Source organism: Bidens hawaiensis, unplaced genomic scaffold (genome assembly GCF_021521415.1).
Source record: "Bidens hawaiensis isolate Kalapana, Puna unplaced genomic scaffold, B.hawaiensis_p1.1 tig00019689_1, whole genome shotgun sequence".
NCBI classification, from domain to species: domain Eukaryota; kingdom Viridiplantae; phylum Streptophyta; class Magnoliopsida; order Asterales; family Asteraceae; genus Bidens; species Bidens hawaiensis.
The window spans coordinates 214198-242145 of NW_027492991.1; the positions used below are offsets into that span (position 1 = coordinate 214198).

Consider the following 27948-nt stretch of genomic DNA (forward strand, 5'->3'; position numbering starts at 1 on the left):
TTCAGTTTAGGTTGTTTTTTGAATTATTGATGTGACAGTTTATGTCATTGTAACTGTCAGATTACGGTTTCCAATAACTGCTTTTCATTAATAGTTATCAGTGGGATAACTATTCACTTTCTTCCAAATTTGTTTAACAATTTCCACCATAATCACTTTCAAGTTTCATTCAATCCACTACCAGAGTTTCGATCCTTCCTTCTTCTTCAAAATTATGGTTGCCAAAAAGGATATTTCGATCAGTTTTTCCCGATTAACCCAGGAAGAGGTTGAATCGTTTTGTATTGAGTGGGGAATAGGGTTAAAGTATAAACCGATTGCTCCATCGGTCGATTCTTCCATCGATCGTTGTCCGGCGGGTTTTATCGCTCTATATTGCCGTCATTTCGAATTTTCTAACCTCCGACACCCTTTTTCGGTTTTTGTTCTTAATGTTTTGGAGTATTATCGTATATCATTCGGCCAAATCCATCCGTTAGGGCTTGCTAGGGTTTTGCATTTTGAAGTTTTGTGTAGAGCCCTAGGTTATGATCCTTCGCTATTGAATTTTCTCCGTTTCTTTCGCATAGCGAAAAATGGTGATTGGTACACGTTCGAACATACCAAGGTTGATATATGTTTGGTTTTGTCGGGGGTTACAACCCTCGGTTCTTGGAAGGACCGGTTTTTATTTGTTTCTTATTCTATCCTTTCGTTTAAACCTGTTTGGAGACAACCCGAAGCCGTTCTAAATGAACCAGAATCGGGCGAATCTGAGTTAAACGAAGCCTTTTTGAAATCAATTAGAACATAACCTTCGCGTCTTCGCCCTCTCCCCGAACATCTTCTTGTTTTGTTAGGAATTAGCAAACTTTGGGATAAGCCTAATCGAGATCCCGTGCTTATGAGGGATAATAAGGGTATGCATTTGTTTTTTCTGCTTTCGCTTTATTTTGTTGATATGTTTGCTAATGGGTTCCTTTTTCTGTTTGCAGTCATGTCAGCTTTGGACTTTTTAAAGAGCGATGATACTTCTGACGTTGGTTTTACTGATGCTGCTGCCGTTGTTGGGGAGGATTCGGTTATTCGAGGGAAAGAGGGTCGATTTGAGGATGCTGAGTATGCTGGGGTTGCAAATGTTAAAGGGTTCACCAAGACCACTGTTCCAAAATCTTCCACTCGTCGTTCCACACGTCGTTTGTTAAAGTCTGTTGCCGCCTCATCCTCTCATGAGCCAGTTGAGGTTAGTGATGATATTCAGGTTTCTGAAGACCAAGGCCCAACTATGGAGGTTGAGAAGGAGTAGGGGTTGGTGGTTTATAAGAAGAAGAAGTCGACTGGCAAGAAGGTTGAGATGCCAGTCGTTCAAGGGTTGGACGGGAATGCAGTTTATGTGCCAAGATGGAGTGTCAAGGTTGGGGACAGTTTCAAGGATCCCGAGGTTTGTGCCGATGCATTGGCTCATTTTGCTCCTCTGGGGGTTCGTGATACTATCTCCAAGATGGAAGGTGAATCCCTGTTGTCTAGGTTGATTTTGAACTCTTGTAACTTTTCTGCCCTTTTGGTAGAAGGTGTTACTCGGTTTCGCACGGGGATGGAGGAGTATGAGGAGTTCATGAATTCGAAGGAGAAGATGAAGGCGTCTATGGCGGTTATGAAGAAAGAAGTTGAAGGTTATTCAGAGAAGGAGAAAGTGCATGTGAAAAAGATTGAAGAGTTGGATCGTGGCAATGAGATTGAGATGGCAGGGTTGAAGAAAGCTATGGAAGCTGACAGGGCTAGGTTGGATGCTGATCGTGAAGCCTTTGAGGTGCAGAGGAGAGCCTTCGAGATGGAGAAGGAAGGCTTGAAGGCTTCGGTTACCCAGACTTCTGATGACAACAAGTGGTTGATTGAGCATGGTTTTCAGCAGGCTGTTTCTTACTTGCTTCATTCTAAAGAGTTTAACTCGGTGCTGGGCGATGTTTACACGAAGCTGTTAGGCCATGGGAAGCATTTGGGTTTCATTGCAGGCTTCCATCATCACGAAACCGGTCAGCCTATGGAGCAGTCCCTCTTGTTCAACCCTGAAGCTTACAAGCTTTTTACCGGTTCAGTTCATACGATGGAAAGGCTCATTTACCCTTATGTGGGTGAAGTGTCATCATGCTATGGTAAGCCTCTTTCAGTTTTGCAGGGCTTGAAGCCAGCCGGCCTTGATGAGAAGGTTGCTAAAGAAGTGCTTGAGTCCTGGTCGAAAAAACGTTCCCGTTCCGGTGATAGTGAGGAGACTTTATCTGGGGGAAGCGACGGATCTCATGTGGCAAGCCTCGAAGGCTCGGTTGTTGCTGATGTTGTCCCACAAGTCAAGAAGTCCAAGAAGGCTAAGGGTGGTAAGGCTAGTACCTCGAAGCATGTTCCTGATGTTTAAACACTTTATTCGTAGCTCTCTTAGCACTTTAAAACAATGTTATGTAATGTTTAAACAATGTATGTTTGGCATGGAACTATTAAAGTTCCTGCCTTATGGTTGTGTTTGGCCTTTATGGCCATTTGAACATTTTCTTGGGAATCCTTGTGATTTCCTTGTTTAGCCTTAATTGGCTTATTATGTATGAATGCTATTTAGCTATGGCCTTGTAATGGCCTTGTTTATGAACTGTGATGTTCTATGTATTTGTGTTTTGATTGCTTGTCTTGTTAGTTTGATGTGATTTTAGCTAACTTTCCATAAGAAGTTTTGGTGCTGCAGTCACTTTAGCTTCAAGGCTTCATTAGGTAAAAAGCACATGTTGGCTATCCTTTATATCACTACTTAGTGTATGTTTTTTGTTTTCGTAAACTTTTGTAAGCTTAAGGAACGAATTGGTGTAGGCTGTTCAGACCTGTCTATGAGACAAGTTTTAGTTGAAAAAATTTTCTAAGTCTCATGGAGTAGGATTGACATAGGAACTCACCCCTTATATAGGTCCATTCAACCCTTGAACCTATTGAGCGACGTGGCCTGGGAACTCATCCCCTTACATGGCTCTTTCTATGGAGTTTCTTGCTAGGTTCTCAACCTGATTATAGGATAGTAAAGACAAGTTATGACAAAAAGTTTATTATTCATTCAAGAGGTTGTTGTTTCACAAAAAGGAGAATTGTACATCTCTTGAAATACATTTTTACATTTTGACTAGGCGTGGAACCTTTTAAGGGTTTTGCCGTTCCAGTGTCTTGGAAGCTTTTTTGTCTTCTGCGTCGGCCAGCTTGTAGGATCCACCCTTGTGGGCTTCGAGGATTGTGTATGGTCCTTCCCACTTTGGACCAAGCTTTCCTTGATTTTCTTTCTTGCTGGCTTCGTTGTTTCGGAGTACAAAGTCTCCAGGCTTGAAGCGTTCATGCTTCACTCTTGCATTGTAATAAGCTTCCATTTTTTGCTTGTATTTAGCTTCTTGAATTGCGGCTTGATCACGAATTTCTTCAAGGAGTTGCAAATTCAACATGGTCTCTTTGTTGTTTGATTCGAGGTCCATGTTGAGTGTTCTTTGAGTCACAACTTCGACTTCGGCTGGGATTACAGCTTCCGATCCGAACACTAGGTTGTAAGGCGTTCGTTTGTGGCTTGTATTCTTGGTTGTTCTTATTGCCCATAGAACGTTTGGGAGTTCTTCAAGCCAATTTTTGTTGTGCCTTCCCAACCTTGTTTTGATTCCTTCAACAATGGTTCTGTTTGTTCTTTAAACTTGGCCGTTGGATTGTGGGTATGCGACTGAGCTGAACACTTGAGTGATCCTGAATTCTTTGCACCATGTGCTAAAAGGCTTCTCAGCAAATTGTTTCCCATTATCCGTGACCAACACTCCTGGCAGCCCATAACGGCAAATGATGGTTTCCCATACGAAGTCGATGACTTGTTTGCCCGTTATTTTTGCAAGTGGTTTGACTTCAGGCCACTTGGTAAAGTAGTCAACAGCTACTAGCAAGAATTTTACCCCACCCTTGGCTGGTGGGAATGGACCAATAATATCCATCCCCCACTTGTGGAAGGGCCAAGCCGAGGAGATGGGGACTAGATCGTGTTTAGGGCTTTTGGGAACCGATGCATGAATTTGACAAGCTTCACACTTTTTGAGTTGTTCCGTTGCATCTCGGTGCATGGTAGGCCAGAAGTATCCGAGGTTCATCAATTTTGCAACCACCGTTCTCGGCCCAAAATGAGCTCCACATATCCCCTCGTGAACCTCTTTGATCAGGTATTGACTTTGTTCAGGGCCTATACATCTCAGTAGTGGTGCAAGGTAGGCCTTTTTATAAAGGATTTCTCCCTGCAACACATACTGTCTGGATTTGATTCGAACCCTTTCAGCCTCTGTCTGATCCAAAGGCAACTCACCACTTTTGAGGAACTTTTCTATGGGAGTCATCCAATTGGGACCTTCTTCAGTGATTACATCTTGAACCTCCAATTATTGAATTGAAGGAGTTTTCAGCACTTCCACCAGTACTTTCTTTGTGAGGTGTGCAAAGGTGAGGGATGCTAGTTTGCTTAGGGCATCGGCTCTCTTGTTTTGTGATCTTGGGACTTGTTTGATGGTGCATTCTTGAAACGTGGTAATCAACCCTTTTGCCTTTTCACGATACTTCTTCATGTTGGGCTCTTTGGCTACATAGCTGTCGTTGACTTGACTTGAAACAAGCAACGAGTCTGTGAAGACTTTTTGGATCTTCATTTCTTTGGAAATCTTCAGACCAGCGATCAATGCTTCATATTCAGCTTCGTTGTTTGTGGTCTGAAATTCAAGTCGAAGAGCATATGTGAATTCTAACCCTTCAGGGTTGATTAAAACGAGCCCAGCTCCTGACCCTTCGATGTTGGAAACTCCATCGGTAAAAAGCTTCCAGGCTTCAGGGTCAGAAGGTTCAGTGGCAGTTGTGTGTATTTCAGGAATGACTTGTTTCGGGATTTCTACAATGAAGTCCGCCAAGACTTGGGCTTTGATAGCTTTTCTTGGGACATAGGTGATGTTATGTTCACCTAGTTCCACAGCCCATTTGGCCAATCGGCCTGAATTTTCTAGTTTTCAAGCACACTCTTGATGGGTTGGTCAGTGACCACTTGTATAGGGTGTGCTTGAAAGTACATTCGAAGCCTTCTGGACGTTTGAATTAAGGCCAGGGCAAGTTTTTCCAAAGGAGGATATTTGACCTCTGCCAGTTTTAGTGTTTTGTTAAAGAAATAAACGAGTACCTGAACTTTGTCTCGTTCGATGGTTAGAACCGCGCTTAATGCTTCTTCAGCAACTGAGAGATAGACAGAGATCAATTCTCCCGTTTCAGGGGCTGCAATGGCTGGAAGTGAAGCCAAGTGTTGCTTCATTTGGTTGAAGGCTTCTTCCGCTTCTTCCGTCCATCTGAAATCTTTCTTGTTGGTTCAACCCTTTAGTGTTTTGAAAAAGGGTAGGGACTTCTCAGCAAGCTTGGAGGTAAAACGCTTCAAGGCTGCAAGCCTTCCATTCAGGCTCTCCACTTCTTTTTTGCTTTGTGGGGATATGGTTTCAAGAACAGCCCTGACTTTGTTGGGATAAGCTTTTATGCTTTGTTTTCCCACAATGTGTCCCAGAAACCTGCCTTCTTCGAACCCGAATGAGCATTTTCCCGGGTTAAGCTTCATGTTGATCTTTCTCAAGTTTTGGAAGGTTTCTTGTATGTCTTCAAGCATTTGATGCTCGGTTTTGCCCTTGATTACTAGATCATCGACATAAGCTTCCAAGTTTCTGCTAATTTGGCTAGTAAATGCTTTGTCGATCAAACGTTGGTAGGTTGCACCGGCGTTTCGTAGGCCAAAGGGCATCTTTTGGTAACAGAAAATACCCTTGTCCGTGTGGAAAGCGGTTTTTTCTTCATCTTCCACTTTCATGAGAATCTGATGGTAACCCTTGTAAGCGTCGAGAAAAAACTTAAAGGGATGGCCGGTTAAAGAGTCAACCTTGAGGTCCATCTCGGGTAAGGGATAGCAATCCTTTGGACATGCTTTGTTCAAGTCTTTGAAGTCGATGCACATCCTCCAAGATTTGTCAAGTTTTCAAACCATGATTGGATTAGCCACCCAAGATTGATACTTGACCTCACGTAGGATCCCGGCTTGTACAAGCTTTTCAACCTCTTAGCATGCCGCCAAACTTCTTTCAGGAGCCAGGCTTTGTTTCTTTTGGACAACAGGCTTAACATCGGGGGGTATTTTTAGCTCATGTTCTGCAATGCTTCGAGGGATGCCTATCATGTATTCCGGGCACCAAGCAAAAACATCGCTGTAGTTCATTAACATCTTTTCAAGGTGTGAAAGTGTTTCTTTGGAGAGGCTTGTGTTTACCCGTACCTTTTGTTCAGGGTACTTGGGGTTTATGAGTAAGCCTTGTTCTTCGTCTTTGCTTTTTGAGTTTTCCCCTTCAACCGTGTAAACCTCTTGAGTAGGTTGAAGGGTTGCAATTCCCATGTCGGTGGGAAACTTCACAGCACCTTGACTAACCGAGACAGCCATGTTGAACACACATTGCCCTGGCCTTCCTATGATCACATCATAGTTGGAAGGTGTGTTGATAACCACAAAAGTGAGTGGTTTGATTTTCTTCATTCTGCCTTCACTAAAACAGACATCAAGGGTTAGTTGGCCTAAAGGCTTCAAGGGTACATCGGCGATACCTTTTATAGATGACTCGGAGGGTTGAAGCCTTGAATGTTCTTCCTTGCTCAGCTGATTGAAAAATCTTTCATACATGATCTCTGTTGCTGCCCCTGTGTCAATGTAGGCTTTGTTTGTTTGGAGTGTTCCCACGTTCGCTTCCACCGTTAGGGGGTTTGAGAGTAAGTTACCTTGAGGCGGTGGGAAGCAGATGCATTGAATCTCCCAAGCCTCCAAGCGTTGTCGTTTGTGGGGAACACCTTGGTCTATATTCACCATTTCACTTCTTTGCTTTTTCTTTCAGCCATTTTGTCTTTGACCCCTTTCACCAAATGAGCCAATTCTCCAGACTTGACGGCTTCCTCAATTCTTCTCTTGAGTTGAAAGCAATCGTTTGTGTGGTGTCCTTTTTCTTCGTGGAACTCACAGAACTGGGTGGAACTTTCGTTTTACTTGCTCTTGGGCAAGGGTCGAGGAGGTCGGAAGTTGCGCTTCACTTCTTCTGTGGCAAGGATTTCCTGAGGGGTTTTGGTTAAGGCTGTGAAGTTTACAGTCTTCTCCCTGCTTGGAGGGTTCCGGCCTTCAGGCCTTCGTTGATCTGAACTCCAGGGATACTTGTCATAAGGATTGTAGTTCCCTCTCTTTCGGTTGGGGCTGTTTCCTCGCCAACTGGGAGCTCTTTTTCGTTGCTCTTTGAAATCAACGGCCTCCTCGCCTCGAATATGTGCCTCAGCTCGTTCAAGAGCTTCTTCAAGGGTTTTAGGCAGGCACTTGTTAAAGTCCCTTGTGAGGTGCTTGGAGGTGATGGCGTTCATGAAGCCTGCCACCCTTATTTTTTCGTCAGCCCCCACATATTGTAACCCTTCTTTCTTGTACCTTTCGATGAAGTCTCGAAGGCTCTCATCATCTTTTTGTTTTATCTGAAAAATGACAGTGGCGTCCTTGACATACCTTCTTTGTTGTGAGAAGTGGGCCAAGAAGCCTTTGCTCAAATCATCGAAGCTTCGAACGCTTTGAGCAGGAAGGTCGTTGAACCATATTCTTGCCGATCCGACTAACGTTTGCATGAACATCAAGCAACATTCAGCATGGGACCATTTTTCAATTCTGGCTTCCCCAGTGAAGACTTGGAGGTGGTCTTCGGGATCTTCAGTCCCATCATACGTTCTTATATGGGGTGGCATCTTGATTTTTGTTTGAAAGTCATAATCAGCGATTTGTTGAGAGAAACATGATAAGTTACCGGGCTTGTAAGGCTTTGCCAGATCTTCATCTAGCCTCACAGCAGGATTATGACTTGTTGTTCCTTGGTGAGTACCCAGCGCTTGGTTGATGAGTTGGGTCCAAGGGAAATGTGCCATCATTTGAGCCATCATCTGAGGCATGAGGTTAAAGCCTTGAAGGCTTTCAGGTGTTGCTGCTGTTTGACTTGTTCCTATGGGAGTGCTCATTGCAGCACTTCGAGCCAAGGGCAAGACCGACATGGCCTGCTCCCATGTAGTGGCTGTAGGAGGAACACTTGAAGCTGGTGACTGCCATATTTGGTCGAGAGTGGTCTCGTGTCCAAGGGGTTGTGAAGTGAACAAAGGGAAAGCCGCTGGGCTTGGCCTCCCATAGGTGTAAGGAGGCGGGTTAAAAGGTTGGCATGTTACACTTGGACCAGCTTCAAAAAGAGAAGCAGCCGGCCGTGAGCTGGCTGAAGGGGAAGGCGGACTTCCGAGCGACAACGAGGGCTCCGATTCGTCATAATTTAGCCTTATTCTTATCCCCTTTTCTCTTTCTAGGCTCACGTGTTGGTTAAGAAGATGTCTTAGTTGCAAGAAATTTCGTGATACCCCTTGTAACGTCAAGTCGACGCGTTCCGGGGTGTTCGTGACTCCTGCATGGGGAGAAGGAACTCCAGATCGTGAAAGGGTTGGAGTTCGGAAAGGTGAAAAATCAAGGAACAAGGGTTCTGTTCGAGTTCCTCCCGGAGTGGAAAAAATCGAAGTTGTCGCCGGAGTTTCTTGGCTGGCACTTGGTTTCGGTGTTCTTGACACTTGGTTGACTTCTCCGGGAGATCCACCTTCTGACATGGTGATGGAGCTACACTACTGGTCTTTATGATAAAGTAAGCGGCGTAGCCCCACGGTGGGCGCCAACTTGTTGCTACAACAAAGAAAAGACCAATGATAGTGAATGGACTGGTTAGGCTAACAAGCTTCAAGGGTTCAGGTTAACCTAACGCAGGTCGTGGTGTCCCTCTACGTTTGCAAAACGTAGAAGGATGTTCACTAGTTAGTTGTTTGCTGTTATAGTTCACCGAAGATCAAAAATCGTAATGTTTGGAATCGATTTTAGGATGATGTTCTTGGTGAAGCTATGAAGTTATTGAAGTAAGAAAGAAATAAGCTAAGAGCATATTTTTCAAGGAAGAAGAGAAGATTAGGGAGATGGTGTTATCTGCCAGATCTGTTATGTTCTTGTTTGTGACTAAGCATCTCTTATATAGGTGAAGAGATGTAAGCCTTTTAGTCCAGTTAACTAAACTAGTTAGCCTATAGTTCCGGGGTGTTCGTGACTCCTGCATGGGGAGAAGGAACTCCTGATCGTGAAAGAGTCGGAGTTCGGAAAGGTGAAAAATCAAGGAACAAGGGTTCCGTTCGAGTTCCTCCCGGAGTGGAAAAATCGAAGTTGTCGCCGGAGTTTCTTGGCCGGCACTTGGTTTCGGTGTTCTTGACACTTGGTTGACTTCTCCGTGAGATCCACCTTCTGACATGGTGATGGAGCTACACTACTGGTCTTTATGATAAAGTAAGCTGCGTAGCCCCACGGTGGGCGCCAACTTGTTGCTACAACAAAGATAAGACCAATGATAGTGAATGGACTGGTTAGGCTAACAAGCTTCAAGGGTTCAGGTTAACCTAACGCAGGTCGTGGTGTCCCTCTACGTTTGCAAAACGTAGAAGGAGGTTCACTAGTTAGTTGTTTGCTGTTATAGTTCACCGAAGATCAAGAACCGTAATGTTTGGAATCGATTTTAGGATGATATTCTTGGTGAAGCTATGAAGTTGTTGAAGTAAGAAAGAAATAAGCTAAGAGCATATTTTTCAAGGAAGAAGAGAAGATTAGGGAGATGGTGTTATCTGCCCAGATCTGCTGTGTTCTTGTTTGTGACTAAGCATCTCTTATATAAGTGAAGAGATGTAGCATTTTAGTCCAGTTAACTAAACTAGTTAGCCTCTAGTTTGCATAGAGAGTTGACCTTTATGGGCGGGAAAGTTTGGACCGCTGGTCCATAACTAAAATAATAATACTTTATCTGAGCATGTTCTTTGGTCAGAGGGGACAAGGATGTGAACAGTGATTTGACATCGTACTGTAGCACGTGGGTACTTGTTTACATAAGTTTGGGCGGGAAACGAAGCTTTTAACTTTTTAACCATTTTAGCGTTAATGTGTTTCAGTCATTTTATTATTTCTTTGGGCTACCCCCGTCATCACTCATGTTAAGATCAAAATATACATGAACATTCCCCTAATATCATATAACATTCAAAATTTTAAAAAGGATGAAAAAATGGCTACCCTCGTCACATATAATGTTTTGAGTATTTAAGAAATATATTATAAATTATAATAATGTGATCAACCAATGAGACGAAAAGTTGACGGGCCAATTATATTTTAATGATTATTTTGTTGACAGGTGTAAAAGGATTTGCATTCCATTTTGGCCTCATATCCTTTTTTATTTCTAGATTCAAGATATGGTGGCTACTCCACAAATGTCTCTATCCATCATAATTTATTTCAACCAAAAGGTTATGAAACGGTCATAGGAAATATTGGTCATATACACTTAATTACTGTAATTCGATTCAATTTTTCATACCAGTAATTATCATTCACTTTGCACTAACAATTTATGGATGAAAGACGAATCATCCATCCTGAATCGCTCTTATCTAATTCATGCAGTGAAGCTTTGTTTCAATATTCACAACCAATGTACCCAAAGTGTTTTGATGGTATTTAAGACTTTTTTCACTTTTTTTATATACACCAATATTTCTTAAATACACAACTGATGTATAATTTGCCTACGTTGTTACACACTTTCCCACTCATTATGGACTTGTCACCCTTGATGAGTTTTGCTCCACCGTTCAAAACGAGAGATGAGTGGTTTTGGCATCTTGTGTAACATTCAACCTCTAACGCACCATAAAGATTGTTCGTTGCAAACGAAAAACATATAATTGATTTTGGTTCCAAAGTAGAGAATTTCCAAGAGGTTAGTTATTCAGTGATTGCTCGAACCTAACTGCACTTAATAATATATTAAATCATAACCAATGAGCATAAAACACGTTAATGGTATTTGATATCAAATTTTCTTAGGGTTAAGAAATACTTGATGTAAATCAAAATTCACCTAAAGTATTGGGTGGTTAACATATCGTTGTCGCAAAATAATAGAACTTAATTGCCTATCAATATATAACATAAAATAACCCGATTTGAAATCCAACAACCGGTTCCTATTACTTCATTGAGTGTGGAAGGATGTTATATAACTCTTTTAAAAGCTATATTAGTAACGGCATTGGCGAAGCTCAATGGGGACCGGGGGTGGCCCCGGCCACTGCCGTTTTCTCTGTTGGTATAATAAATTTTGCGATTTTTCTTAAAATTTTTATAGGTATTAATCACGGTCACCCCGATGTATTTTTCCAAAATGCTACCGGTCACCACTGATTTTTTTTATAAATATAATACCCCATCGTTTGTTTTTTTTTTTCTAAAATCTCATAGTGTTTATAAACAAAAGTTACAAAATAGTAGTCGAATAGTACAGATTTGTTTTTATAAATATTTTAGGTCTTTGCAATTCTTCTAGCTTCACCCATAGGGATGAGATTGGTACCATACCGGTACCGATACCCAAAATATTCGGTTTGGTACCGGTATTGAAGGTAAAATTTGAGATATACCGGAGCCGAAACTCAAAATTTTGGTACATATTCAGTGTAGACGGTTCCAAATCTGTACAGATATCGGTACCGGTACCAATATTGAATTTGCTTATCCCTACTCACCCTTCCTCTCACAATATCATAAATATTTTAAGTTACATTTGTCACCGATGTTTTCATGCTATATTTTATCACCAACACCTTTGTTCGATGTACATTTTTTACTTTTTTATTTTGGAAAACGACATGCAATTTCAAAATATTTGAATTTAGTGAATTTACAATATTGATACCCTTTTAAAATCTCTATTACTACACTTTCCAACTTCTATAAATACCCTCGTTTAATCCACTAATTAATCACACTTCCAATAACTAAAATAGCCACAAATGGGTTCTCTTCCTCATGTTGTGGAAGATTGTCATGGCATTGTCCAAATCCTTAGCGACGGTTCCATTCACCGTCACGAAAACATCGACTTGTCCGCCTATCCGGTCAAAGACGACGGTTCCGTCGTATATCAAGATTATTGCTACAACAAACTCCATAACCTCCACCTCCGCCTCTACAAACCCACCACCACCGTCCCTAAAACCAAACTACCGGTCATATACTTCTTCCACGGTGGCGGCTTCTGTTTCGGTTCATTCGCATGGCCAAACTACCACAACTGCTGCCTCCGCCTCTCGTCCGCCTTAAACGCCATTGTGGTGGCTCCAGACTACTGTCTTGCACCGGAACATAGGCTTCCGGCAGCTCTTGACGACTCATTTAACGCTGTAAAGTGGCTTCAAACGGTGGCGGGTAACACTAACGGTGATATGAAGGGTTTTGTTGACTTGTTTGACTTTGATAGGGTTTTTATCATTGGAGACTCGTCCGGTGGGAACATAGCTCACTACTTGGCGGTCCGGCTGGGACCCGGCTCGCCCGAGCTTTTGCCGGTGAAGATAAGAGGGTATGTGATGATGGCACCGTTTTTTGGCGGGAAGGAGAGGACGAAATCGGAGGCGGAAGGGTTGCCGGAGAAGATGTTGACCGTGGACATTCTTGACATGTAAGTATTATGTTAGATTCACCCTAGATTCTAAGGTCAAGTGTGTATATTATATATATATTTTGGATTAAATACAAATAAAATTAACGTGCTAAACATAAGAATCAAGTAGAGTAATTATTTGTATATAAAATTACTCTACTTGATTCTCACGTTTAGCACGTTAATTTTATTTGTATGTTAACATTCCCAATATATATATATATATATTTGTCAAAAATATATATATTTTTTAAATTATATATGAGAATTATAACAACCGAGGCCTATAATATCATGCACTACTATAAATTTTAACGTATTATTGGTTATGAAATAAACATGTTCATGACTGTTCATATCAGTAGAATGTTACGTAACTATCATATATACTTTTTCCTTTCTTTCAATACTTTAATCATCTTCTATGCATTATGTAAAAGTCTCAACATGTTACACGAAAACTTTTAAATTCGTTCGTGTTAGAAAGTTAGTATATTTGGTTCATGTTAAAACAACTCGTAATCTTATGATCCACCATGGCACGATTCGATTATTTAACCGAGTTAATGAGTTTAATTACAATAAGCATGATTTAAAGAACAAACAATCTACAAAAGCAATGGATGTTTGAAATAAATGAATTGGTTTCTTTGGTTTTCCTTTAGGTTTTAAATTAAACGTGAGTATAGGAAGGAAAATGATTTATTAAGTTAACTAAATCTAACTTTCTTTTTACAAATATGGTTCAAATATAAAATTCGTAAGGATTCGTATCCTGACTTTTATATATAACAAAATTGTTAAATATTTGTTGTATATGTATATGCATAGTATGTTTTTCTATACCAAAAATTGATAAATAATTGAATAACATAAATATTTGCATTCTGTTTGATTTGTATGCATAAACTGCATATAAAACTTTTTATTAAGTATAAATAAATATGTATCATAATATCATTATTTGTGAAAACGAAATATCCGGGTTATTCATGAATTTGGATCATTATGAATTTTAGTCATTTTACTACTAAAAGCGAAATGAAATTCATCCTCATACACAGGTTTCTTAACCAGATATGGTGGGTCCCACAACATGTCTTTGTCAATAAAAAGAGGTGTTGTGTTGACTAATAATTATTTTTCATTTTAATATGTTTTCTTAATTATAATTTAGTGGATAATTATGCATTATATCATGATTAACCTTATCAAATCACTTTTTTTATTTTTCTCTAGTTGGTTTGTGAATGGTACTTAACTTTTGACTAACTTCAATGGCAGGTTCTGGAGAATGTCATTACCGATAGGCGCAAAGGCGGATCACCCATTCGCTAACCCAATTGGGCGTGAAAGTCCAAGTCTTGAGCTCGTTAAGCTTGACCCGATACTCATAATGGCAGGAGGGAATGAGATTATGAAAGATAGAGTGAACCTATATGCAGATAGGCTAAAAGAGCTTGGAAAGATAGCACGTTACGTTGAATTCGATGGCAAACAACATGGGTTCTTCGTTAACGAGCCTTATTCAGATGTATCGGATTCGGTTTTGAGTTTAGTAAAAAGTTTCATGTCAGAACATTCAACTTGACTAATTAAGCTGGTCATGTGTGTTTTTGTTTTTTGAGATGTTAGATGTTGGTAATGTTTAAAGCCTTTGTATCATGTAAAAAATAGCCTCTTTGTATGATGAGTCCATGTAATAATATTTTAGGCTTTTAATAAGGCCCGTTTGCTATACAAGTGATCAAAATCTACTAGTAAGTAGTTTTGTTTTAATCTTTTTAACGTAAAAGCTCGTTATCAGAAAAATCAACGAATCCTGCTAATACCATGATGAAATCGGTAAAGCAGGACTCACACTAGACAAGTACGCTAACCAAACAGAAAATCTTGTTGGTGTTTGTTCGTTTCACGAACGCATACGAACATGTAGTACTTCAGAAAAAAAAAAGCAACATTCTTAATAAAAAAACATTGAACATAGTTACCTTAATAAGCAATTGAGATAATAATAATCACAAACACAATTGTCCCCAAATGACGGGTTTATTAACGAAGCACGGAAATGAACTGAACATAAAAAACAAGTTTATACAATTTAAATGTTAGGTTAGTTTTTTACAAATGATGCTATTAAAAAATAAAACAAACCTAACTAACGAACATAAAGAAATAAACATAAATGAACAAATAATCTTACGTTCACGAACGAAACCTATGTTCATGTTCATTCATTTAACTAAACGATAAAATCTTTTATTCGTGTTCATTCATTTATTAAATAAACTTTCCGCCAAACGGTTCATATGAACGATTCACTAAACATTCGGTTCGTTTACAGCAGTAGACATGTGTCTTTCTCAAGGTTAAAGGCGAGAAATTGATGCAAAGTAGATTCAAACGTCATCCAAGATTGTTGAATGGAAAACAAGATTTGATTGAGGATCGGCACATGGGGTTAAGAAAAGAAGGTAATTGGAGATTTTGATTTGATTGAAAGATATGCCTTTTATTGACTAGGATGAAAGAACGTTGGAATAGAATTTTGGCACCATTCATGTTTTGTCTCTCTCTCTCTCCCTACTCACAAAGTTACAATCCATTTTCTTGAAAATCAACCATTTTGGTCTTAAAACATTACCCGATTCAAACAAATAAATATAAAGTAAACTACTTATTTGTCTTCAGCCAAAAGATATTGTCCTAAACTAAAACTAGAAAAAATATTGCTTCAACTCCAACAAAAAACAAAGGTAGTTGACAAACAAATTGATGAAATTGGGATTTGATTATACTAATTTTTTAGCCGCGAACATTAGGGGTTTGATGTCGTGAGGCCTAATCTGACCAATGATCTTTCACCCAGGCTTAAACCCGGGAATATGGCACATGATGGGATTCAAAAATGTGACGTCAAACAGAAGAAACCTCAATCTAAGGTAAAGCTCATGACCATCCCACAAAAGTCGTGATGGTTTTGACTATAATAAATAATCTGTACGTCAATAGCATATTACAAAAATAAAACAAACCCTAGATCAAAGAATAACTATATGAAAAAAAATAATAATAACAACTTGCTAATAACAAAACATTCAACCAATTATACTGGTTAATAAGAACGTGATAGCATTAACTTGTTGTCTTGTTTGACAAAAAACTTCATAAATGAACCAGAAAGAGCTTCTAGGATTTGTGCAAGACTTTTATAAAGAAAAATATCTTAATCATGTTAAAAGAAAGAAAAAAAAGACGATTTTATGTCCCAACGAGCCGCTCTCATGATTAACCTTGTTTAAAACACAATTTGCTTCGAGCTTTTAAGTAGGGTGTTCCGTAACCAACCGATGATAAGGTATTTGTTCCAGTTCTTTGTGTATACGAGAATGGTAACTATAACCCTAAAGGTTGATTCGCCATGGCAATCGCTCATTTACTCGCAAGCCCTAGAGCAATCATTAATATGTTTTGACATATATTCTCGAAGACTTCCATTTAAGTAACTCTGAAAAGCTTCACAAGCAATGAAATCCTAACATTATCGATTGTTGTAAGGTTGTGTGACAATTGACAGCACCCGATAAGGTTTTGACCAATCTTTGCCTTTAGACGCGATATGACTATTGTGCTATAGTCATCTTATTTAGATAAAAAAGTTTGGTTGTTTACTGTTTTCATAATGCTATACATGTTCTTCATAGTAGTTTTGTCATGTCATTCCCATTTGATGAAACTATACAATTAGTCGTGTGGGTGACTTAAAGTTACAAAGAGAAATCATAAAATAATAAAACAAAATAGTGTATAAAAGTTACTAGTAGCACATTTAATGATGATGCGGGAGACTCCTTTTAACGGATTTACACGCGTAATAGAATATTATTTTATGTCCCTTTCCTTCTAAAGCAGTTTGATTTTTCTGTATAAATATTATTTAGATAGACCTAAATTTTCATTTGGTCTTTAAGAATGATTTTCTTAAATTAATTATAGTAATTATATCTGATGAATAGAAACTTTTATATAATTTAACTGTGTTTTTTAACACTTATTAGACTAAGTGTATTAGGGCGGCGACCTATACCACCTATCCATAAAAGTACGTTAAACATGATCCTTTTATATATAACACAAACCGAACTACATCTGGATGATGGGTAAGCGAGCAACAAGTTGCGCCGCTATCCCCTTTTAAATCGCAAGCCTATTCTACTAAATATAAATCCTTGGTTCCTCAGGCTCTGCGAGTCACTGTGGACCACCTTCTGCACCCGCTCAAAGAAGCGAACCGCCTCGGGAGCTAGGGATCCAAAAGTGTCGAAGGCAAATGGAATGAACACGTGCTGATTCTCCAAACACAATGTCTCATGCTTAGCAACCTTCCTAGACTCCGCTCTCAAAACATCGTTACATTAAAGTGGGTGAGGAGACGACAGTCAACGGTTCTAAGACATTAAATAATTATTGTATTTTTTATAAACCATTACGTGTCTAAAAAAACGTTAGAAAGAGCCTCATATATACGTACGTAGCAGGATGTTATTCAATTTATAGATAAACCACTCTGAGTCATTTACGTCCCTTTCCATCAAAAGTAATTTGATTTATTTGGATTTTCTTGATAAAATATTATTTGGATAGACCTAAACTTTTTATTTGATCTTCAATTAAATTAATGATTGTATTAGTTAAATATGATGAACATTAACTTTTTTAAAATTCAACTGTAACTTTTTATATACTAATCCCATATATGTCTCTTGACCCTTTCCAACAAAAGTAGTTTTGATTGATTTGGATTTTCTTAATAAAATATTATTCCGATAGACCTAAATTTTTATTTGGTCTTAACATGGTGTTAAAGCTTAATAGTATTGGGTTGATTATTGTGATAGTGGTAAAAAGACTTACATTCTTTAACAGAGACTTAAGTTTGATTCTTAGTTATGATACTTTTGGTGATTATGTTAATAAATGATTTGAACTAAACCTTGCGATCAGGTTGTTAGTTCAAATCATGAGTCCGGCCGAGTTTTCATGTCACCGTGTGTTATACCAAAGAGTTTTGCTTTTGTTGCGGCACAATGACTGTCAAGTGAAAGCCGGCGGTATGGTTTCCCAAGGAAACGCTCATGTCAAACTTTGAATTTAGCCTGTGTCCGGTTAAAACAATATATATACTCTGACTAAAATAGGACAAATGGACAATGGAGAACTTAACCTAAAACAAATTTTCAAAAGATGAAAACTTACAAGGAACAGTTATGAATGTGTTTTTATATCATTTTTAATAACAATATATTTATAAGTAAAATGCTTATTAACTTGATTTTCATGATTTACCATGTTACTGGCTTTGATTAATCTGTAAATAAAATCAACAAACATACAAAATTAAAAATATATTAACAGTGATAAAATAAGGATGATCGAGGCATAAACCTGTGAATAATTCGGATTCCATTTGGTTGTTTAGGGTTGGGCGGAGTGGATCAGGTGCGGCCATAGGGTTGATCAAGAACGGGTTCATGAAGTCGAGGATGAAGCCAGGGAAAATAATTGTTGTTGAATAGCAGCACGGGTAGTTTTGGTTCAAATGACGTGACATATATAATATCAATGGTTGGTGGCTAGGGTGGTAGAGAGTAAGGAAAGGTCGTGCCACCTCCACCGTAAACTATTATTCCACTATTGCGGTTTTTCAAGAATATGAAGAAGATCCGAGGACGTTAGGCCACCCGTAGTGGGGCGACTAAAAGGGAGACAGAGGGCGCGAACACCGCCCCCGGGGCGTCAAAATAGGCGATTGGGGGGGGGGGGACGATGAGAACTTGTCGTATGTTCTTGTTTATGTTATATTATTATTATAATAGTGTGTGTGATATATATACATATATATATTTATATGGTAATATGGGGCTACAACACCGTTACACCCATAAAACAAAAACCAATATTTTACCTACTGGGCGTCACATCACCCCATTTTATAACCCCTCCACTATATATAGAAATTAAAAATACATATGAAATTCAAAGTATTAGTTAAACAGTTTAGTAAGTAGTGTTGTTAATTTCTTTATACAAGAAATGAAGTGAATTTTCTTATGTAATATATCTTAAGTTTGGTATCCTATATTTAATATATTATATAACTATTAATTTAAAATTTAGGGTATACTCACATTTGAGTACTGTTTTACTGTTATTATTATTGTTGTATAAATTACAAGTCTTATTATGCAAGAATATGTTGACACGTATTATGGTAGGTGTCATATGATATGTATCTCTCACCTTTCTTCTTTTGTTATGTTCACGCTTCTCTATCTAACATGTTTCTGTCTTCACTCATTTTCCAGCGAGTTTTAATGATAAGTATTTCTTAAAATTGTATTGTCATTTTATCATTTCGTTGTTCATTTGTTTGGAATCGATCAGTTATAACTTGTCAAAACTCGATAAATACTTGACGGTTATTTTTAATAAAGTAAATGGTATACGCAAACCTGACTAGTCTGGGACGAGCTTTACTAAGCTAGTATGGGTTCAGGAATGCATAAAATCGTCCTAAACCCAACTCGTTGTCATCCATAAAACCCATTACGGTGAGAAAACCCCTTTAAGTCAGGTTTTAAACAAGAATTAAGGTCAACGGCACATGCATCTCTTCCAACAAATATTGTTTGAATTAAATGAATGTTAAAAAATGAGATCATGAATTTTATTTTTTATCAATGAGAATGCAAGAGCGTGCCTTGGAGAAACTAGTAAGGTTGCTGCTTTGTGATCTTGAAGTTATAGGTTCAAGGTGTGAAACAATATCCTGTAAAGTTGCATACACCATATCACGAACTCACTGGACCCTTCTCAAATGCGGGAGCTGAGTTCATGTCCTTTAATGTAATAATAATTTGTAATATGTGCTACATTGTGTTTTGATTTCAGTGTGAATTATGCATACAAAATATACGGAAACCAAATATTTGTGTTTATGAATATAAGCAAAGTTGTATTGTTAGCATGTGCTTATATGAATATTTGCTTAGACAATTATTTGAACCGAAAACCGAATTTATATTAATATACCGTATGATTCAAAAATTCAAAAAACCGAAGTTAAAAGTTATAATTCGGATTTCGTCCAATCAATTAATCGAAAAATGTTGCTGTTTTCCCTCTCTTTCTTCGTAAAACATGATCCACCATTCACATATCTTAATGTTGTACATATTTGGTCTCATAGTATTCCCCATATTGTTGGGGAAATTCCACCTCCAATCTTCAACAATCATGACCTAAGCTCCCTTCAGGCCCCTGTTTTATTAGACAAATCATTCAAGGTAACCCATTATTATTAATAATAATAATAATAATAATAATAATAATAATAATAATAATAATAATAATCCCTAACTCTTAACATTATTCATTTTCTTAATTATTCCAATTTCAGGGTCCTGTAGTCGCTTTCTTGATATTGAAGGATTGATGATTTGCCGGATAATTAGTAAAAGGAAAAAAATATATCACATAACAATTCAATCTATACTTATATTTATAAACTCATCATAATATATCACTATCATATATGGAATCAAAATGTGAATATGGTTGCAACTATTGTTTCCCAACAACTAACCGATCATGTACCAAAACATGGTTCCGCTCGGTTAAGCGAAAGCTCGACGAGCTAGAGCTCGAGACCCAAAGTTTCTTGATCCCGGGCCTACCTGTACCAGTACCACAGGTGGCCCGGGTCGATATAGAAAATGAGTGCTCCGCACTCTGTGAAATGGTTTCAACCCAACAAAACTCTATTAACCTACTCGCGGTTGAGCTAGAGGAAGAGCGCAACGCGTCTTCCTCTGCCGCAAACGAGGCAATGTCGATGATTTTACGATTGCAACGTGAGAAGGCGAGTATCGAGATGGAGGCACGGCAGTTTAAGCGGTTTGCGGAGCAGAAATCGAGCCATGACCAGCAGGAGATTGCGGCGTTGGAAGAGTTGTTGTATAAACGAGAACAAACGATTCAATCGTTAACGTGTGAAGTGCAAGCGTATAAATACCGAATGATAAGTTATGGGTTAACCGAAGCCGAAGCCGAAGGTGTAAAAGGTGTGATTACACATAGTAATAGTATTGTTACGAATTCGGATACTCAATCTATCCAGTTTGATGATTACCCGCCTCTAAAATGCCATACAAATGAGCAACAAATGTACCCGGACGAGGCTGAAACCGAAATAATCGACATTGATAAATACGCGTTTAGCGAAACACAAACACCGTGTTCTATAAAAGACCTAGAGCACCGAATCAACCAGTTAGAACGAAGCCCGTGCCATCAGCCGGTCCTTGAGAAGGTAATATAGAATAATGAAAACCTAGTAAGATATTCCATGTTATTAAATATTTTGTAAAATATAAATAAAAACAAAAGGTCAAATTAGTTATTTTTAATGAGATAAATAAAAAACTAAATCAGCAAATTATTCATTTTAAAAAATTATCCACTTTGACCAAGATAATAGATGTAATAACAATGATATTTTTAAGATTAGCAATGGAATTTTTAAATAGAGTGAATTGTAGTTTTCGTCTATGTAAATTGTCTAAATCTACGGTTTTAGTCAAATATTCAAATTTGCAATTTTCGTCTCTGTAGTTTCATTTCACTTGCAATTAAACCCGGATTCATTAATCCCGTTAAGTCTGGTCGTTACAATCATCAGTGTGCTCCTCACGTGAGGGGCGGTTTTGTCCTTTTTTCCCCAAATACACCCCAACCCCTCACATGAGGGGCTTGCGAATTAGGACTGAGGTTTATTTGGGGAGAAAAGGACAAAAGCGCCCTCACGTGAGAGGCACGCTGATGAGTTTAACGACCAGAATTAACGAGGTTAATGAATTCGGGTTTAATTGCAAGTGAAATGAAACCACTAAGACAAAAATCGCAATCTGAAGCTATTGAACTAAAACCGCATATTTGAACAAATCACAGAGACGAAAACTGCAGTTTACTCTTTAAAATAACAAATAAATCAATACGCGACATGCATGATCTACCACAACATATTTTAGACTTTTAGTCTGGCACAACAAATTGTACATTTTATATCATTCTATCTCATAGGTAATCGTTGGTCACTCCCCACGAAAGCAGAAGCCCTCGACTCGTTTCTCGTCAGATAGCATGGGTTCGTTCTTCGCAACGATTAAAGAAGAGGATTCCAACCTTAAAAAGGTCGAAAATGGCTCGGAATTTGGAAGTGAAATGAGTGGGGACAGAATATACACAGTTGACTCGATACATTATAATGCACCTGCACCAGTACCAGTACCCGCACCAGCAACATATTATAATGACCAAAAAGCTAACATTAACATTAACAACACGTACGATGATTGTATTAGCGCCACAAAGGATTCAGTGTTTCATAATGAGATTAATGATCCAGAAGTTATGAAACTCTATGCAAGACTTCATGCGCTTGAAGCTGATCGTGAATCGATGAGACAAGCCATTATTAATATGCGAACAGATAAGGCGCAACTGGTGTTATTGAAGGAGATAGCTCAGAATTTGTGTAAAGATCATATGTCAGCAACAAGCAGGATGCCTGCTAAGAAGACATCTTATTTCAAGACTTTTGGCCAAACTGTTGTATCATTTGTCTTGTGGAGAAGAAATGCTAATCAAACCAAGTAAGTACATTTATGAGTTTTTTTCTTTTAGTTTTTTAAAGATTTTTGGAAATGTGATATTTGTCTCCAAATCTCACAAAAAATTTAATTTTATTTCTTTTTATCTTCATTTTATATAACAATTTATGTTTCCTCAATATGAAGTTCTGTTTCCTAAATATTTTTTTAAAAAACTGAATTTATTAAATATAAAGTTTTTTATACACAATACTATAACTAGGGGTTTTTACTGGTTCGGTTTTTGTTTTACTTTGTTTTATTTTTTCGGTTGCTGAGCCAACCTTATAAAGTTAAAAACCCAATCAAAAATCGAATTCGTATTTAGTTCAATTTTTGGTTTTCAACTAAATAAATGCTTTCTTAAATTTATTATCAAATTGGATTATGTTAGGCTAAATAAGATTGTCCAAAGTTGTAATTAAATTTAGAAAAAACAACAAAACTTTAATAAAAACCTAATTCGGATTTCTAAAACCGAAAACGAAAACTTTTTGGTTTGTAACAATAATGAACATTGAACACCCGTACAAAAATGGGTGTTCAATAAAATTTATATTGAAGTGCAGGAAAAAAAATACTATATATTTATATTTTAATTGAATGTTATGTATTATTATATAAAACTAATTATATGTTAAATAAAAGTTGAAAAAAAAATCAAATAATTTAAATTAAATTACCCCTAAAAGCCTAAAAACTTTACCATGTCATTTGTGCACATCAAACATCAATGTATACATGTAATGCCAACAATGTATTACCCGGAAACCGGTAATTCATAGTTCTATCAAGTATAAACTAAGGTGGTCCATTTTCGTGTTGTTTAGGTATATGTTCGGTATGACCCCAAGTAATCCAGGATTGATGGTGGTTTTGGACAAGGGATCTCTGGTGGGGCAATGGAGGTGTGTTACCAGAACACAAAACACACCTTTCACCAAATTGATGGTGAAACTGTAATATCCTAAACTACACGTTGTTTGTTGATTTTGTGGTTATTTAATTTGTGGGATTGTTGTTGGATTAATGAGTTGTGTGAATGGTTTTTCCTTTCAACTGGTTTTCTGGTGGATTAGGAAACTAAGGATGTTGGAATTTAGCTCAAACCAACAAAATGTAATTGCTCACTGTATATTATATTTTACATATTTTGGTGTCATACCATTGTATTTGGCTCACAACTATCATGTGTTATAGCTTCAAAAAGTTCTGTTGATGTTGTCATACATCTCTTTTATTAATTCTACAAGCGATGACGTCTGAGTTTAATACCACCTACAGATACGTTTGTAACGCAATCCCTTTTAATAATCAAACCACCAAACACCTCATAAGAAGATTACAAAAGCATACAGTCAATACCACATATCAACTGCAGATCAACAGCCCAGTGGTGGCCAGAGGTCATAGACTTTCAAACAGAAGAACCACAATCAATGTCGCAAATAAAACATAACTTAAACAAGGCATGATTAACTGGAAGATTATAGTAGAAGAAAGTAATCACTCACATGCTAATTTATTACAATTTTTATAGATAACCAAATTATTATAGAACCACATTTATATGAAAAGAATTAAGGATAAAATAACTATTTGATCTATTTGGGAAATTTATTCTTGGAGGAAAAGATAACTTGGTTTTGCACTTAACTATACTCTTTTAACAATCATGATTTAACATGAACATTTTTTTGCAACAAAAGCAGGATACATTTGATCCAACTGCAATGTTAGTTAGGTTTAAGAAAAGAAAACATTAACAGCATTTTGCAACAAAATAACCTCAAACTGGTGAGAGAGAAACAGCATAAGAATCATTACAGTATTTTAAGCCTTTTAGAAAACCACAGCTCAAGTGATGAGAAACAACAGTATCTTTAACACCAAATGGGCAACTCGGTTCTTGCGACCCTTCAAACTTGTAGCTAACCACATCAAGACCAACGTTCAAACCAACTGAAATCGGTTCCGTCACAAAACTGCAAAAGGCTTACCAACTTTAGGAACCATTTAAGGAACCAAAAAACAAATCATAAAGAAAAAGAAACCATCATACCTTGCTTCAAAGCTACTATCACCATTGGACCTTATTGCATCACACACACTGCTGGTTATCCATGGAGGAAGATAAGTATCCTTGATTTCAATAGTGTAATGGGAAGTGGAAGATGAATCATGGTTAGGTTGTATTGTGGTTAGACCAGACATATGGTCAATTTTCCTCACCTCCTTACATTTGACCTATCCAAGACAGAAAAAGTTAACAAGTTGTTTGACAACATTAAACACTACAAAGTTATAAATAAACAAACCTCTGGTGCAGAAACAGCAGCATTTTCAAACGGTACTGGTGAATAAAGTAAAGGAACGTCTAAAGTATTCAAAGATGGTAAGAGAAACCTGAAACAGAAAGTATATTACAAAGATTTAAGCGGTAAGAATAGAATAACTACACAAGTTTTTATCTTTTTTGACTGGGAACTTATGCTAACCTGTAATTAAGCAAAAACTCATATAACCCGTGTACGTTATTGTCACTAAACACCAATAAAGATTCCGGACTATTATCCACATCAGATAGAGATACTGTACGCCTAGTCTGCATAAACATGGAAATGAGTCATGGTACATGGATCATGGTTATGCCGTTATGGGTCATGGATTGGATCATACCTTTCCAAGATTATGCTTTTCAATCTCTGAGAGCTCAAAGAGGTCTTCTGTAGTTACTTGTTCCACTTTAGAATGGCACAGAGGCATAGTAAAAGATATATCCTTAAATTCATAAAATCAACTTAGCACCAGATAAGAACAAAAAAGTTATAAAAAAACAAAAATACCCTTGATGGAACAATGAAACATACTTGTTCTTTTAACAGTGACCTTAAGTTTCTTGTTGACTGGGACACATACGCACTGCACACAGGTTTACTTCCTGTAGAGCCATTGATGTTGGTGAACATTGCCACAAACTGTCCTGTGCAGACTGTAAACTTGCAAGAATATATTTATGTCAGAAAAATGTAACAAATAACTAATAACTAATACTTATTCTATCATATAATACCTACCATAAAATAAGCTGCAAATGTTCTTCCGCAACATGATATAAAGGCTGCGAAATGAGGTTTCCCATGCCAGTTGACGTTTGATCAAGAAATCCATTTGACCTATATGTTTATATTTATAAAACAATTGTGGTTAAAAAAATTGAAAACAAGATAGCCTACACAATATTAATACCTTCCCCTTTCGAAGATGAAGTTAATGCAGATATGACTGAAGGAGGTAAAGAACTCTGTGGATACACCCAAGAATACAAAGCTTTTGCATTAGAAATTTGACCAGTTGACCCATTAAATGTGCCACAGCTCATCATCCGGTGAAACCTAAACAAATATAAAAAGTAACGATCATACGCATGCTAGTTTACAAACTTAAACATAGATCCTTTTACTTTGTAAGAATTCAAAAACACTTACCAATTAACCGAGGATGAAGCAACCACACGCATGCTAGTTTTCAATGTGAAATCAAGTGGTACTTTATGCCCGGAAATATCAAACTCTGAGCAAAAATTTGCTGATGTGGAATTTGTTACTGAGGCATTGAGAGGTGGACGAGCTGCAAGCCCTTTGAAGGCTTCATCCTATAAAAAAGGTAATATTGACTTTTATATGTCCACGGCATCGATTAAAACATATACATATAGACAAAAAAAGAAAGAAAGAGAAAAGTACCATATTGATAGAAGAGTCAGAGGATTTATCACCACCTGTTGATAACTCCACAACACTACGAAATGTGCTTGCCTTACATTTTTTTAAAGTGATGTGCGATTGTGTCGAAGCATGTGCGTCATTGTTTCGCCTATCAGAAGCAATCTTTACAGGAGAATTATTTAAGCTATCAGTATGATCAACATCAATCTTTTCCTGAAATAACAAGAGAAAATTAGAAACTACAATGTCATTACCAAACAAAATTTTAGCAAACATGTACCTTCACATGTTCTTTCACAGGTAGCATTTTAAGCCTCATACTGTTTTTCCTACTGGGAAACAGTTCATCCACACGAGTGTCAACATATCTGGGATTTTTAGGTTTTATAAAAGGCTCAGATGTTACTCCATTAGCATATCTATAAAATAAAGTGATTGTTACTTAAGTCCATAAAAAATACAACTTTAAAAAAAACAAAGGTTATGAGTGGTTGACTAGATACCTTATGGAACCAGGCTCTGATGCTGGAGATTCATCAGATCGCTCAACAAACTTCTTAACCTTTAACTGCTCAGCCTGTCATTAAATCATGAGTCTGATTACTTATTGGATTATTGTGATCTTTAGTTCCAATACCTACTAAGCAATCATATATAAGTGACAAAATGTATGCATCCATAAAATGATAAAACGAAAAAGATATTTACATTTCTCATAGTAAAATGGGAAATAGAGTTTCTAACTTTCTATGTATAGTAATTTTAACAAATTCATCACGGTACCAGCAGACGTCCATAGTGAAGCACAAATTTGGTTAATATTAATTATTAAACATTAAAGTACAATATAATTAGCTAACATCACATGTTACTCCACTGACTAAACAAAACATGAATCACGCTATCTGTCAATGCCTGCATTATCCTCTAACTGTCAGGTTAACATCTAGTTACTTAATTTATTCAGCTATAGCTCACAACGCATCAATCCACTTGCCAATTAAGCTATTTGCCCTAATTCATTCATCGTTAATTAGCATCTAATTGCTTGATCTCACATATGCACAAACCCTAATAGTATTGCTTGAATCGATACGAAGTATTTAAACCCTAATTGCATAATAATAATAATAATAATAATAATAATAATACTAATACTTACTCTTAACTCAGAAGGCGTCTTTCTTTTGGTTTTGGTTTTGGTTTTGGTTGCGCCGGTGCTTATAAAAGAACCGCCGGTGGATGCACCATCGGAAAAGAGATGAGAGTTTGACGGCGGTATAATCGTTCCTCGGGTTGCTACTTTGGCCATTTCTACTGAGTCGTTTTAAGAGTGGTGGTCAACGGTAAGTCAACGATCGATTATTGGCCTGAGAGTGAAACAGTGCTAGTAGTAATAATAAGACAACATAACATTTGAAGGTCGAAAGAATGAGAGTGGGAAATTATTATAATTTATAAAAAGCGGGATTTGGGCTTTCATTTTGATTTTCAACTGTTTTGGTTTGTCTTCCCTCGGCCTGGTTTTACTCACGGCGTTACTTGTTTCCGTTGCCTGGCTTCTTTTATAGTAAAGTTTCATGTAATAAACTGATTTTATATTTTTCTAAATTAAATCTAAAATGTATAAGCTTATTAAATAGTGTATATTTCGTGTTTAATAATCAGGGGTGTTTGGGATTTCTTATATTTGTTTTCTTATAAAATATGAAAATAGTGTTTGTATTTGCTATATAAAAAGAAAAGTTTCATAAGTTATGACTTATGACTTTTCTGTAAATCCTAAGGAGATGAAAATAAGGAATCTCAAATACACTTTGAAACAATTTTGAAGTAAAGAATTGAAAAACTTGCATATGCTATATGAAAGATGATTAGACTAGTTCGAGT

The 27948-nt window shown here is 37.4% G+C and overlaps 3 protein-coding genes across 3 annotated transcripts; 2 read left to right on the forward strand and 1 right to left on the reverse strand.

Moving 5' to 3' along the window:
• The first annotated feature begins 11957 nt into the window (after positions 1–11957).
• Positions 11958–14399, forward strand: LOC143559032 (strigolactones hydrolase CXE15-like). Its single transcript, XM_077047737.1, has 2 exons — positions 11958–12638; positions 13905–14399. Exons 1-2 carry the CDS (start codon positions 11971–11973, stop codon positions 14209–14211), a joined length of 975 nt encoding a protein of 324 aa, XP_076903852.1. The 5' UTR covers positions 11958–11970; the 3' UTR covers positions 14212–14399.
• Positions 14400–19843: 5444 nt separating this feature from the next.
• LOC143559005 (myosin-binding protein 7-like) lies at positions 19844–23533 on the forward strand. The gene is made up of 4 exons (XM_077047719.1): positions 19844–19966; positions 20080–20991; positions 21762–22333; positions 23161–23533. Exons 2-4 carry the CDS (start codon positions 20215–20217, stop codon positions 23291–23293), a joined length of 1482 nt encoding a protein of 493 aa, XP_076903834.1. The 5' UTR covers positions 19844–19966; positions 20080–20214; the 3' UTR covers positions 23294–23533.
• Positions 23534–24103: 570 nt separating this feature from the next.
• Positions 24104–27457, reverse strand: LOC143559006 (uncharacterized). The gene is made up of 13 exons (XM_077047720.1): positions 27221–27457; positions 26562–26635; positions 26339–26477; positions 26077–26271; positions 25819–25985; positions 25580–25725; positions 25408–25506; positions 25201–25322; positions 25010–25111; positions 24829–24935; positions 24649–24736; positions 24393–24577; positions 24104–24315 (listed from the first exon to the last, which is right to left on the reverse strand). The coding sequence occupies exons 1-13, from the start codon at positions 27368–27370 to the stop codon at positions 24120–24122; spliced, it is 1770 nt and encodes a 589-aa protein (XP_076903835.1). The 5' UTR covers positions 27371–27457; the 3' UTR covers positions 24104–24119.
• Positions 27458–27948: the final 491 nt, after the last annotated feature.